The following is a 14,364-nucleotide window of genomic DNA, read 5'->3' as shown; positions in this document are numbered from 1 at the left end:
GCTGATCATAATATTGTTCTTCCGGTTCGTCGGTAAATTGAGGTTTTTGTTCGATCTCAGATTCAGGGAATGCTTCTATCGACCTCCGCTTAAGTGTTTCAGCTAGTTCTACCCCTAATTCTTCATCACCGACATCTTCGGTTTTAATTTTTTCTTCGGTATAATCTTTTTTGTCGACTATATCGTGGTCGTAATATTGTTCATCTGTTTCTAATGTTTCATCTTCATCACCGACATCTTCGGTTTTGATTTTTTCTTCGACAACATCTTTAGTGTCGACCTTCTCTTCTTCATAATATTGATCTTGCGTTTCTGAAGTATCTGCGTAAGTCTGGGGTTTTTGTTCAAAGTCCAATTCTGGGGGTGCTTCAAGTTTTTCAGCAAGCTCGATGTCTTCCTTTAATTCTTCATCTCTGATGTCCTGTTCCTCGGCATCGTGCTGTGTGTCAATAGTCCCTTGTTGGTAATATTGATCTGCTCCTTCAGTTTTGATTCGTTCCTCGACATCTTGTTCTCCGAGTCTATCTTGTTCATAATATTGGTCACCGTCTTCGGTTTTAATTTGTTCCTCTTTTTCGTGCATTTCTTCATAATACTGCTCATGTTCATATCCATCCTCTGGTTCCATACCATGTCTTTGAGTTTTATATAAACCAAGGGCTACTGTATCAGCAGCCTCTGCCAGTTCCAGTTCTCTTTGAGGTGCCGTGTCAACGATATCGTCATGTTGTATCTGTTCTGTGTCTTCCTCTTGTTTATATTTATCTTCTGTGTCTAGAACCTCTAGCTCTGTGGTATGTTCATGAACATCTACGTATTCATCTTCTCTTTCCTTTGCTTCATCTGATTCTTTTGTATCTTCAAAGTAACCTCCCTTGACTTCCTTATGAATTGCATCTTCAATTATTTCTTGTTCGATGAACTGACGTTCGTCATCAGGCAGTTCTGGTTTTGTAGGCATGTCCTTGAACATATCTTGAACATCAGACAATTCTTCTTCGGCATCTTTTGCTTCCAGTTCTAGCAGCTCCTCGGGTGGATTAACAGAAGGTTCGATTTCTCTCTCTTCCTCGGATAGTTCAATTTGACTTGATCGTTCTTCCCCAATAACCTGTGTACTTTCATATTCGGCAAATTCTGATTCAAGAGGATCCCTCAATGCACCAGTGGCTTCAATCTGTCTTTCCAGTTCTTGAACCACTGATTCTGTAGGTATGACAGGCTTTTCTACCAATTCTTCATCTGTTAATTCTTCTTCGGCATCCTTTGCTACAGGATCAGCAAGTTCTTCCGTTGGTTTCAGTGGTGTTTTTTCTAAGTATGTTTCTTGATCTTCTTGATGGGCGATATAATCACACGGTTCCTCCTGAACTGAGGTTGTCTCTTCAATGTCATGTACTTTTAGATGACTTTCTTCATAATCACCAATGGCCTCTTTAGTGATGATCTTTTCTTTTATTTGTTCTTGTTCTTCATCATCACCAATTTGCTCTTCATGTTGCAGAGATGTTTGGACATGTTCTAACTCAAGTGATTTTTGAATTTCTTCAGATTCAAGAGATTTTTGAAATTCTTCAGCTTCGGATGATTTTTGTAATTCTTCAGATTCGAGTGATTTTTGTAATTCTTCAGATTCGAGTGATTTTTGTAATTCTTCAGATTCGAGTGATTTTTTAAATTCTTCAGATTCGAGCGATTTTTGGAATTCTTCTGATTCAATCGATTTTTGGAATTCTTCTGATTCAATCGATTTTTGGAATTCCTCAGTTTCCATCGTTTGGTCAAGTTGGTCGGGTGATGTTTCCAATTTTTCATTCATTGACCTCTGCTCCTCTGCTTCACCGCGAGACAATTGTAATTCATGTACCTCTGTCACTTTTTGCAGTTCTTCAATATCTAATGATTGCGATTCACCGACGATCTCATCAGAACGATCAGCACGGCCAATGGCAATCTCTTCTTGTGTCGATTGCTTTTCCTCCTCCAATTGTTGTTTAGAATCGTCGAGGTCATCTCTACTTTCAGTAACAGCAATTTCTTCTCTTTGCAAAGTATCAGAAACATCGACGAAGTCATCTTCGGAGTCTGAAATTTCTTTTTCTTGATCCTCTGTTATGTGGTATTCCTCTTTGCGGTAATGTGGTTCCTGTGGTATATCTGCTGATGCCGCCTGTTCTTGTTGTATGTCATCTGGAACGACAACACTCATCAGATTCACATTTTGTGCTGCTTGCAATTCCTCCTCATTCAACTCTCCGCGGCTCATGACTTCCCAATCTTCATCTTCACTATCCTCTAGTATATGGTCCCTTTGTTCAGCAGCTGCATCAACAAATTCAGCAGACTCACTAGTTATTAGTTCTTGGGTATAGGGTTTATGTAAACTATCACAGATTTCAGTGGTTATTTTTGATTCGGTAATGTCAGGATGGGCACTCTTGGCTTCCTCTATGTCGTCGTCATAGATTTCTGTTATTGTTTTTGTTTCGGAAACCAAGAGTTCCTCTGGTTGGAATGTTTCTGTAACTGGTTCTTGATCCATATGCAGTTGAATCTCTATTTCACTGGGTTCGTCATACACCGCTTGGCCCGAGGACATAGATTGTGACTGAGAGGAGAATTGTCGGTTTTGCGACTGGTAAGAAATAGATTGTGTTTCGACTACATGTTGTTCTGTAATGTGTTGTGTATATGATTGTCGCGATGAAAGACTGTCAGATATGTCAGTGTGTATTGTTCGTGATTGCTCTGAATGTTCAGTCGTGAAGGGAATAATTCGTTCTTCTTGGACCATGTCAGTTTTTTCTTGCACTATAACATCGTCGGCTTGTAATTTTTCTTGACTGATGTCTTGTTCGATTGTTTTACCTGAATACCAGCACATACCAATCCAAAGGAAAGCAGGCATTAAAAGAAGTTAATGATAGGATGGTTAGTTTACAAGATACATTTCGTATAAGAAAATAAAATCGAAGAGAAAATAAAAATCAGTTAGAAGAAGAGTTGAAATATAGGGATTAACTTTCATGTGAAAATGTGGATTGAAAAACTTAATAAAATTATAGAAAACGAAATGACATAAAATTACGTATAAAAAGTGTTTTTGGTTATGGATGTCAATTTCTTTAACTGAATCTATACAATTACTAAAATCACGATTAACTAACTCTCTGTGATATATCAGATTATTATCATGCACATGCAATTCACGATAAAGTTCAAACTATTATATCATCTGAAAGAAAATAAATAACAGTACTCTGGAAAATTACGAACACTGAAACAAAATGATACAAACAGAAATTAATACATAGAAAGTGAGTTTACAATTATGTACCTTCGTCCTCTCTGTACGTCTGCTTGGCTACAGAAATGGAAAAAAAATAGAAAAAATGGGATTATTTGTTTCGACTAACAGGCATAATGTATTGGCACTTGATATAGATATAGCAGCTTAAATACCATAGCTACGTACAATTCTGTGACTAGTAAAGCCAAACAAGTAAAAAATATAAACTGAAAACTAAAACATACACATGCTTATATCAACAAGAAAAAAATACGTGAAACAAATAGTAGAAAACAAAAAATCTAAACGTCTGTACTTCAAACCCCCTGTCACAGTCGTAATTTGGAATTCGCATCAGTCAATTAACCGTCACCAAACCTACCACCCTAACACTCTTAGAAAGCTAACCTTGTGCATTGTAAGCTTCGGTATTTACTCCGTAATAACTGGCGAAATCTCCGTCGTAAGGTATGGAGAAATCTTCTGTTACGGTAATAGTGGGATAATTGTCATTATCAACACCTGAAATTCGAAGGGATGGAATTCAAGAAAAAGTCCCTAAAACATTTGCAGTATCAAACCTTTCATTTTTTAAAGATTTTTTTCTTCTTGAAAATCGACCTACGATGATTTACTTGACAATTCTTCAAAAAGAACTACCAGAACTGTTTAACATCTTTCATCTACAACTCCGGCTACAAACCTCATAGACACTTGAACACGGCGACATAAACTAAACTAAATGTGTTAGCCAAAACTTGGAAAATATTGTTAGATAGAGGACAGATCGCTTCAACATTGTTAGAAAACACACTAAAACACGTTTTGTTAAAGGAGTGTCAGATCTAAAAGAACTACGTCCCACCTGGTGAACTTGGTGTGTACGTTACTTTCGATACTGTTCTTTTATTCAATCCTGTTTCGTCAAGTTCTCGCCAATCTATATATAAAAATTTGAAGCAAATACAATTACAGAAGATCAAGGACATTATCAGCTCTAGAATGTACCATTTACCACAAAGAAAGACCATAAATAGAAAAACAGTTGCCCATCCACAAATACCAACAACCCAAATTAAGACGTCTACGGAATTTGACAATAATACTTGAGAGTTATTGAGTGAGCATTACCAAACACAAACAGCACAAAAAATCGTGAGATCCTTTCCATACATTTCAAAATGAGAAAGATAGACATGCAGTAACTCTATTCCCACAACCATATTCCTTCTACGTTACTATCACTCTATTGGAATATCTTTCATTCATGCTTCCATGCTCTTGTTTCAAAAATACCTTTAGTCTTACTCAAAATCATACAGACTTGTTTATATAAAAGCGTTCATCTGAATTCAACCAAATTTATTCACAAATTTTAAATGTTCACCCAAAAAGCAATGGTAAAACCACCCACACGTGTTGTATTTACCTTGCTGGTCCTCAGAAGAACCATGGTGTACTGACACTGTTTGCTTTTCACTGCTACTTGACCTGGAACCATAGTCACTCTCCTCTTGGTCCACCCTTAATTCGTCTAAAATATCATCATCAGAATCAGTGTCGCCCCCTTCAACAAAGGCAGACACAGTTCCAGGAATTACCTCTTCAATCTCATAGTCACCAGAATCCTGCACATGTCCGTCTGAATCGAAAGAGTCTTCATGTGTTTTAAGTTTGTGCACTTGCCTACTAAATGCCACTTTTCTAATTTCACCCCCATCATCGCGAGAGGGTTGCTTAAAGATTTCTTTTTCTGGATGCGCGGGTTCCTCGAATGTCTCAAAACGATCAGTTGAAGTAATAATTTCATGGCCATCTTGGCCAGCAGATGATCCCGAATGGTGGCGAACTTGATGAATATGATGAATCGTTCCACCTTCCAGGATCTCTTCCCGATCCTCAACACTAACATTATCTTCCTCGCCTTCTTCTTCAATATCAGAGTATTCACCAGAGGATTCAGAGGAAGTGTCGTCCAAAAATGTGGAAACAGTTCCGGGAATGACTTCTTCAACCTCATACTCTTGTTCAACCTTTTCCTGATCAGAATCGAACGATACGTGGCGGGTTTTGAGTTTATGGATCTTTTTATTTACGATGATGCCCTTAGTAATAATTTCCCCGCTGGGTTGCACCTCTTCGACCCTTTCTTTGCTAGTGACCATTTCTGCAGGCGACTGAAATGTTTCAATGATTTCTGTACGTTCGGTACCTGGTAAAACGACTTCTTCATGTACGACTTCTTCATCACCATCATCTGTAGTGATGCTTGTCTCTATGTGTTTCAGTGAGTGTCTTCTGACAAGCTGCTTCTTGTGGACAGTTCCGTCATCAAGAACTATTTCGGATTCTTGCACGTCTTTGACATCAGTGATGTTAGTATCTGGTACGTGTACTACTTCCTCGGTTACTTCTTCGTCCCCATCGTCAATGGTGACGCTTCTGGTAATTTGTTTAATGGAGTGTCGACGAACCAACTGTTTCTTGTGAACTGTGCCGTCGGGCAGTACATCTTCAGATTCTTCAACAGATTTGATTTCCTTAATTGGTCCTTCCTTTTCAGTTACCTCGATATCACCTGTCCCAGAAACAGAGCGAATTGATTTGCGTCTAACTACAGTGCCATCAGCTAAGACTTTTTCAGAAGACTTGATGTTACCATCTATGGCAGAATCAAACACTGGAAAGCAGAAGACCAAAGCAGTGGTAAGCATTAATCGCCACTTCAAACTAAAAGTTTTATTCACAAAACATAATGATCTTGTGATTTAGGATTCTAAAAGCTACTAGATAATTTGTAATGAGATTCTAATGACAATTTAACATAGATAAGATGTGTTATCTCTAAAACGACTCATGAATTAGTTCGTCAATACCCAAAGGATCGCTGAATTTCTATGAAATATCAACTAGTATTCTAGAACTACAAACTAAAAGACGTTCCCCAGGTTTTGCTTCCCTTTACTCTATGTCATGTGGTTATTTAACTGGCTTTGTTCAAAGGACCGACAAGAACTTTAAACCTTCCTTTCAATGTTTGGTGTGACACTGCTGCTTTTGATCCTCGAAGTCTTTTATCAGTACGTCCGCTTACAATGGCTTAACCGTTTTCAAATGAATTTTATGTTCCCGATTTCCCAATAAGGTTAGAATGTTAGAACGTCGAAAACCTATATTAGTTATTAGTAAAATTGGTATGCACAATTCCCCTTCTTTTTCCCCTGAGTTGACAAACGTAATAATATGGTGTTACACTCATACCACAAACACAACAAACACACACAAAACAATTTCCATAGAAAACCTTGAGTAAGATTAGTGTCGTGCCCTGCTTGCAGTGGCACGTTCCGTACTTTGGTTTTAAACTGAATAGATGTGTTATCAATTACGGAGAAAGGTTGACGTTTTTCTATATGAATTCGACATTTATGAAATACTTGTTATGATTAAAGGAGACACTGTTAGCATCGTTTTACACCATACCAATTTTCAGCCAGACTTAAAAGGTTCTTTCAATTCCACTAAAAATAAGCGTTTTATGGCGTCCTTTGCTCTCAGCTTTCGCGATAGTGACGTCATCATCATCAGACATCCAACTATAAATTGGAATAGTGCAAATTGATGCTTTCAGTGTCTCCAATACAAATAAACAGTTAAGAAAGCCTCCTTGCAATTCTTTTAAGGTCTGTTACCTATGTATTGTAACAATAACCATTATGTTTCTCAGCAAGAGATATTCATCATTCCAAGGTTTTCTATGGAAGCAATGACAGATAACAGATACAGTGAAGACAGAAACAGAATAAGATGCTAATGAAGACTAATAGAACAAAACATAAAAGCATGCAGGGCAAGAGCATATGGCAAATCTAATCGTAAGTTAAGTGTTTGAAATGCAAATAATATAAATTTTACTCTTAATAAACTTCATTCAGTTAAAATCAGTTAAAGAAATTATTATCAAATCAATGCAATTAATTCTTTAAAACTCTTCATTTATAAAAGGGAGACGAATTGGAGCAATTAAGGCTTTGAGAATTTTCAGAAGTTTTGACTCCCATAACCAAATCTAATTTTTGGAAACTTTTAAGTACCTTCGTCAGTTGATCCATAAGGTAGACCTTCGTCATCTCTTTCTGAGGACACTTCTCGTCGATCAGCATGTTCTTCACCATATTGGGGCATTCTATCATACATGGTATCCGATTCTTGTTGGGTATATCGGTCAATGTCGGTCCCATGTCGATCTCCGTCTACGTCAGTATCTCTATATTCTGTTCGTTCATAATCAACACGACTGTCGTATTGGTCTGAATACTGATTTGCGTTTTGTCGAGCGTCATAATCTACGGTTGTCTCTTTGTAGTCGATATTTGTGTCTCTGTAGTCTAAGTTAGCGTCTACATTGGTATCTCTGTAGTCTAAGTTAGCGTCTACATTGGTATCTCTGTCGTCCATGTTAGAGTCTCTGTATTGATTAGTTTGATAAGAGTCAACATTGGTGTCTCTGTATTCTATATTGCTAGGCCTATCTCTGTCGTCGATGTTAGAGTCTCTGTATTGACTTCTTTGATAAGAGTCAACATTGATGTCTCTGTTGCCAATGTTGGAGTCTCTGTATGGACCTGTTTGATAAGAGTCAACATTGGTGTCTCTGGAGTCTACATCTGTATCTCTGTCGACAATGTTAGAGTCTCTGTATTGGTTAATTTGATAAGAATCGATATCAGTTCCGCCATACTGGTCATACCCATCCTTATATGCCTCCTGACGACTCGAAAAATCATCATAGCCTTGTCCTTCACTCGATGGTGATTCGAATTCACCGTGGACTCTAAAATCAGCAGGCATTGTGGGTTCCGGAACTGAAGATGGTTCTTCTGGATAGCTACCGTCTGAGGTTGGACTCGTCATTTGATCCAGGACATCTTGCTTGTATGTTAATTTGGCACCTTCCACAGTTGATTGGAAGCTTTCAGACGGCTGGGCTGTAACCTGTTGTTGATCATAGGAATAATCTTGTGCTCTTTCTGTCTCCCTCGTATAGTCTGAAATTTGGTAGTATTAGATCATGAGCTGCATGCAGACATCATTCATTTAGAAACATAAGTAGTATGCAGAACATGCTATCCAGAAGATTCCATAAATACTGTGATAGAAACTGTGCGGTGTTAGAAAAGAACCTTGTGAGTATTTCCTTAGAACTACAAATCATAAAACTAAATTCTGTTAGTCCAAGAAAAGTGTGGAGTCAAAAAAGCATCTAAATTCTACAAAGCAACTGCCGAAAGTTTTTCAAAAACGCAAGTAATGTGCTGAAGATTTTAGTTAGTTTAGCAGAAGTGTCACACCAAAGAGTTTGAAAGGCGATTCATGCATTTTTGCATCAAAAATGAGAAGAAAAGAGAAGCAAACAGATTCTGAAAAGCCTAGATGTAAAAGGCAGATAATGATGTTGGACAAGGGCAAAATATCCGGTTAAAATTCACACCACCCTAATAGTGCTGAGTGCACAATGACTTAAAGAGTACCAGTACCCAACTTGGTTTCATTACTGTAGTTTCAATTGCATGAATGTCTTTCTAAAAATATGGTAAGAGAGGAATTTCTAAGTACCTCCACAATTTCCATCCAAGAAAATTAAAAGAAAATAAAATACCACAACCAAAATGAAATAAAATGACATTTATTTGTAGACAAACAGAATTTAACAACAGTAATGAAAGCAAATGAAATAAAGATAGGCAATGGTAAAAAATTAAGAAAAACGAAAATATTACATAGATTGCAAATAAAATTGACTTTTCAAAATTTTTAGATCATTATTATTGGGATATAAAGTTGATGAAATTCTTTTGCTGTATTTATGAGAAGTGGAAATTTTTGCTAAGAAACAGATGAAATGGAAATTGACACACAGATGAAAAAGGTATACTTTCAAGGGAAACTAGGTTACTAGCGAAGTCTACTGTGCCTAACTAATTTGCATAAATATTGCAAAATATATAAAAAGGCAGTAAATTGGGAAAAAAATTCTACAATCTATGCAGAATAAAAGAAAAACACAATTAAAACAATGGAATACTTCCATCATCAAAGAACAACTCTATCTGAAGATTTGGGCAACCAGAAGATAGCTCGTCTCTATAAATGTTTTTTTTTTTTTTTTCAAAGCATTTTTTTAGTGATGTAAATTTCTCAAAGAAATCGGATTACAGATTTCAAAATGATTGTCTAGCCTTTGTATCTGTATCAAATTGTACCATTTTAATTTCCTGTTTTAGTCTACGGTTTCTGCAATTCTAGAAATTTTTGACCAGATAACATATTGCTACCATTCAATCCAAATGGTCCAATGTTCCATGAATTAAAAGGGATGGTGCACATAGAATCTAAGAGTGTTCTCAATACACATTAAATGGCTTCAAAAACTTGTGAATTTCTTTGACATGTGTAAATCATAACTAATAAGATTCATTTATTACATTCTGATATCGACTCTGTTGCAACATCTTTTTAAATATTTCTGATGCTATTTGAAACAGTTTTTGCAGTTTAAACCTTAGAGTACAAAATATATTTGATCAATTGCAATGACAATTATCCACCAAATTGAATTCATTCTTAAAAGTTGGTACTCTAAGTAAATCAATGATGTTTTTAAAGGGTTCTTCCTGAATCATCCTAGATTCCATAGAGTTGCTCTTTGATTTCACAACAACAACAAAATTCTCTAACAAAAAATAGACCACTACCATTTAAATAATTGAAATATAACAATAGTGAAAATATACAGTAAATAAAGTCTGTACACAACTAATAATAATGAGTGGCAACAAAAATAGCTTTTAATTGTTTAAAAGTATATATTATAAAAAGCTTGAACACAATTACTTATATGTAGTTTTGCAATATAACCTTCCTTTACCTCGCCATGCTTGGGAGTTTATTTCTAAATATATTGTGATACACTTATTCATGCGTACTGTCTCTAAAAACCCTGTTTCAGGCATACATTGAAATCCAATTCTAATTCCAAAATTACATTTGCATAATATGTTTTTGTTTTACAGATTCTGACTGTTAATATTTTGGAATATTCTGAATTTATGGCACCCTGTTCCAAAATTTCCCCCATGGCACACTGCATGGTATTACATTATCCCACTTAGATGCAGAATAGTAGGACATAAAACTCATATCATTTCACTTAATGTAACTTTGTGTTATTCAACACTTAGAAAAATCATATAATTAAAGAAACGAAAAAAGCAATTTGTAAAATTTGAAGGCATGCATCTGAAACAGGGTTACAGACAGGAAACCGAACTCAGAAATGGTCATGGATAAAGCACACACTAAAATGGTAATAATTACACACCAGATTCTTCTACATTTTGAGCACCAACAGCAGCAAGTCTAGCGGCAGCTTCAGCCATATTAGCACCACGAGGCATCTTTTCTTCTGAAATGGACAAAAATAAACCAATATTTTACTTACGTCTGCTACCACAGAACCTGGCGAGATACCAGAGAGATTTCAACACAATAAAGTTCTTAAGTTTGTGAATTTTTCAAAATTTCACCATGACCAGGTGCAAAATCAAACAAGATCAATCGAAAACAATTCTTAAACAGTTAGTGACCTAATTATGTTCTTAGCTTTGGTAATATTCTATATGTTCTGAATCATACAAGTACATGTGGCATCAAGAATTCCTAATATTATGAAGGCTGAATTACATCAAAACAATTGGCAATGTAATTCACAGAAGAGATTATCATTTACTAAGTAAGTCAAATATTGTGGTATTTTATCTTTTTGGCTGTGTTTCAAACCATTTTATGTTGGTAATATAAATAAACACATCATGTGTTGTTATTTACTGGTGTCTTCATGATGAAGTAGTCTATCACAAACTTTTAAGCATGATAAGGTGAGGTAGGTTGGTAGACCCGTATCTTTACATTTCCAAAGATCAGCTATAAGACAGAAGTTATCTTTGCATCAGATATGGTTACTGTTTTATAAGATGACCTCTAAAAATTACCGAGTTAGTAACGTTATTTCTTTAACAAGGTCAAATATGAATTGAGGGTTGCAAGTAAAATTCATCAAAATGTTATAATTCGAAATCTATTTCATAAAAGGACAATCTTACTCCAAAATATACTAAATGCTAAATTGCCATAGTCCAAGATATTTAAAACAGGATCAAATCCACAGCCCAGATAAGCAACACAAAATAATTTCAAATTCATTAATTAATTGGCTTACCAAAAGTTAGTATGACTCCCACAAATTTAGATTGAATACAACATTAAGGACTATGATCTACATTATCTATCTTATCATAGTAAATATAGACCAAGTCAGGAAATAGTCACTTAGGTTCATATGATATCACATTTGTTTACACTAGGCCAGGACTAATTTAAATTTCATATAAAGATAATTTTGAAATTCATGCAGTATCAATGCACAAGACATGGAATTTGAAAAAAAAACAAGCTAATATCATCCTAAATTACATTTTCACAATGTCAAGCTGTTACAAACTATTGCAGTCAAGGTATAAATCAAAGTTTGTAATAGCTTGACATTGTGAAGATACCAAAATTAATGCAGTTCTACTGTATAACATGCAGAGAACTATAAAAAATATAAAAGGAAAAAGCTTTAAAAATTATAACCCTTGCCACAAACAATTAAGAAATAATTAAATGTGACACAAAAAATCAGAGAAAAATCAAATCAAATTAATGTTAATAGGAAAGGAATTTTAGTAATTGGAACACAAAATCACAAAATTTTTTAACTAAAACCTAAAAATGAAAAAAAAATAATGCCCCTAAATAAATCCACCAAAAAGCTCCAAAATTAACGATAGCAAATGAAGAATGAGGATGACATCTTCATACCTTTCAGAACAGTGACTTTTTCTGTTGTGCCAGCTGGAGTAATTGTGGTAACTTTACGAATAGTTTTCCACGTTTCTCCATCATCTGACACCTGATATATTTCCTCAATTTCTGTTGTTTCCATAGTTTGCTCTTCATCATAATATGTTTCCTCTGTTAGGCAGCAAGAAAGATTTGTCAAATTTTAGTTTAGCTCAGAAAGAGGAAACTTTACCAAAAGGGAATATTCTAGCCAAAATTTGCCTCAGAAGGTGACATTTTACCTAGAGTAATTTCTGTTAGCCAGTCAATGTTATGTCCCTTTAACAAACTCTTCTCTTTTGAGAAGAGAAAAGTATGCATGATAGTCTGCTCCCCTCTGTCAGAGTAAAAGTAATGATGGCTTGAGACACTTTCATTTCTCTTCAAGAAAAAGGAATATTTTAGCCTTCAGGAAAATGACACGTGTCTAAAATTTTTTCATTAGAAAAATTCCCTTTTGGTCAGATAATTTGTTAAGAAAAAATGACAAGTTTAGTGATGAAATTTTTTCTTAGATTGGGATGAAAGTCATCTAGCCTATTGTCTAATCTAAAGAAAGGAATCTGTCCTACAAATCTTGCAAATACAAATCATTAAGTATAAATAACTCTATGAACTGTTACAGAAAAGTTATATTTGTTATATATTGGTATGAAATTCTCACACATGCTTGCAATAAATAACTAGAAATCAATTGACAGATTCTTTGCTAAAGAACGTTTTAGTGCAAATTTACACTGCACTGGCAGTAGGAATCACCAAAATGAAACATTAATAACTCTGAAGCTGAACATAACTTTCCAAAAATTAGTTTCTACACCTTTTACGCAACTTTTCAGAATTTCACCAAGTTCAACCACAAGTTTCTTCAAGAACTTTACTTGGACTGATTGACTGACCATATAGATTCTATAATTTGCAAATCATAAATCAAATTCTCAGCAATCATTTTCGACATAGAGCTTATGATAGCAAACTATCAATTGATTTCTAAGATTTAGAATAAGAATATAATATAGACGTTAAATATCATTCGAGAAAAGTTATCTAAAAATATAATTACTACCTGTGACTGATGTTTGTTCTGTAGGGCTAGGGGGTGGTGTCTTAACTACTTCATCATCAATGGCGCCAGAATCTCCTGCAAGCAATTAGCCAAACACCACAAGCATTAGCAAAATCATCAAGACAAGCACATTCCAAAAATGCAATTTTTTTTTTCAAGTTGCATTTATTGTGTTTGTGCAGAGCTCTTTTAAAAACCTAAGAATTTATGTACCAAAAAAAGATGTTTGATGTTTGGATTTAAATCATCTCGTTGGTGAATAAATCGATATCTTATTTAACATAATCTATTTTCCAAAAATTTTAAGTTGTTGTACTTCTCTTGTTTGTGTATAAAGCTCTTCACATCCGTGCATATAATATTTGTGATTAATGGTATGTACCATTTAAATATTCAATTATAATTTGATTTAATATTATTTTGATATTTATATTTTTATCATTATTCATTAAAATATAAATTTGACTTAATAGCTGATGGACCTTGTGTCTTGCTCACCCTTGCACATTTCAGAGTGTAAATCTGCCACCTGATATATCTTCAATTTAATCAAAATTACTACTAAAGTGACATTTTTCCATTAGAATATCAATGATAATCGTATTATGCTATCTAAGACTGTCATTTCATTGATATATATATATATATATAGGCTATCGCGCTATATTTTATTGTAGTGCAATCTGATGTTGGATTTTCATTTTGAAACGTTTTCCAGATGACTGAAATCTTCAGACAATTATATCCAATGCTTTTTGCTATGACAGTGTTTATAATACATACATAATTGACATCATATAATGCCAAATTTACAACATCAAAAAGTTTGACAACACTTAAGGTGCAATTATGCTTGCATATGACAGAGTACCAAGAGCCAAACATTAGTAATAGTACCTTTTGAGAACAAAAATAGATCTTGAAAAACATAAGTAAATTGAGTTGACATCAAATTTAGTAGCCCATCTAGTTGACCCTTTTTTTATGGTCAAGCAAAAATATTTGTGCAAATTCCGGTCCAATTCATATTATAAACAGGTACAGATCTCTTTAATTTTGGGTAGTA

General features: G+C 34.8%; 1 protein-coding gene across 1 annotated transcript in view; it reads right to left on the bottom strand.

Annotated features, from left to right (window-relative positions):
- The window catches only part of LOTGIDRAFT_235987 (hypothetical protein), a gene marked incomplete at both ends in the record, with an annotated part of 46,189 nt that overhangs the window by 15,478 nt on the left and 16,347 nt on the right, over positions 1 to 14,364 (bottom strand). Inside the window, 9 exons of the mRNA XM_009066073.1 lie at positions 631 to 2,868; positions 3,698 to 3,811; positions 4,155 to 4,229; positions 4,719 to 5,969; positions 7,384 to 7,563; positions 7,915 to 8,337; positions 10,671 to 10,754; positions 12,212 to 12,364; positions 13,299 to 13,373. Of these exons, the coding sequence (XP_009064321.1) occupies positions 631 to 2,868; positions 3,698 to 3,811; positions 4,155 to 4,229; positions 4,719 to 5,969; positions 7,384 to 7,563; positions 7,915 to 8,337; positions 10,671 to 10,754; positions 12,212 to 12,364; positions 13,299 to 13,373 (4,593 nt within the window). The remainder of the gene's footprint in view (positions 1 to 630; positions 2,869 to 3,697; positions 3,812 to 4,154; positions 4,230 to 4,718; positions 5,970 to 7,383; positions 7,564 to 7,914; positions 8,338 to 10,670; positions 10,755 to 12,211; positions 12,365 to 13,298; positions 13,374 to 14,364) is intronic.

This window comes from Lottia gigantea, assembly GCF_000327385.1.
Source record: "Lottia gigantea unplaced genomic scaffold LOTGIsca_73, whole genome shotgun sequence".
Classification (NCBI taxonomy): Eukaryota; Metazoa; Mollusca; class Gastropoda; family Lottiidae; genus Lottia; species Lottia gigantea.
Note: the sequence above shows the minus strand (reverse complement) of the source record. Positions and strands in the feature narration are given on the sequence as shown.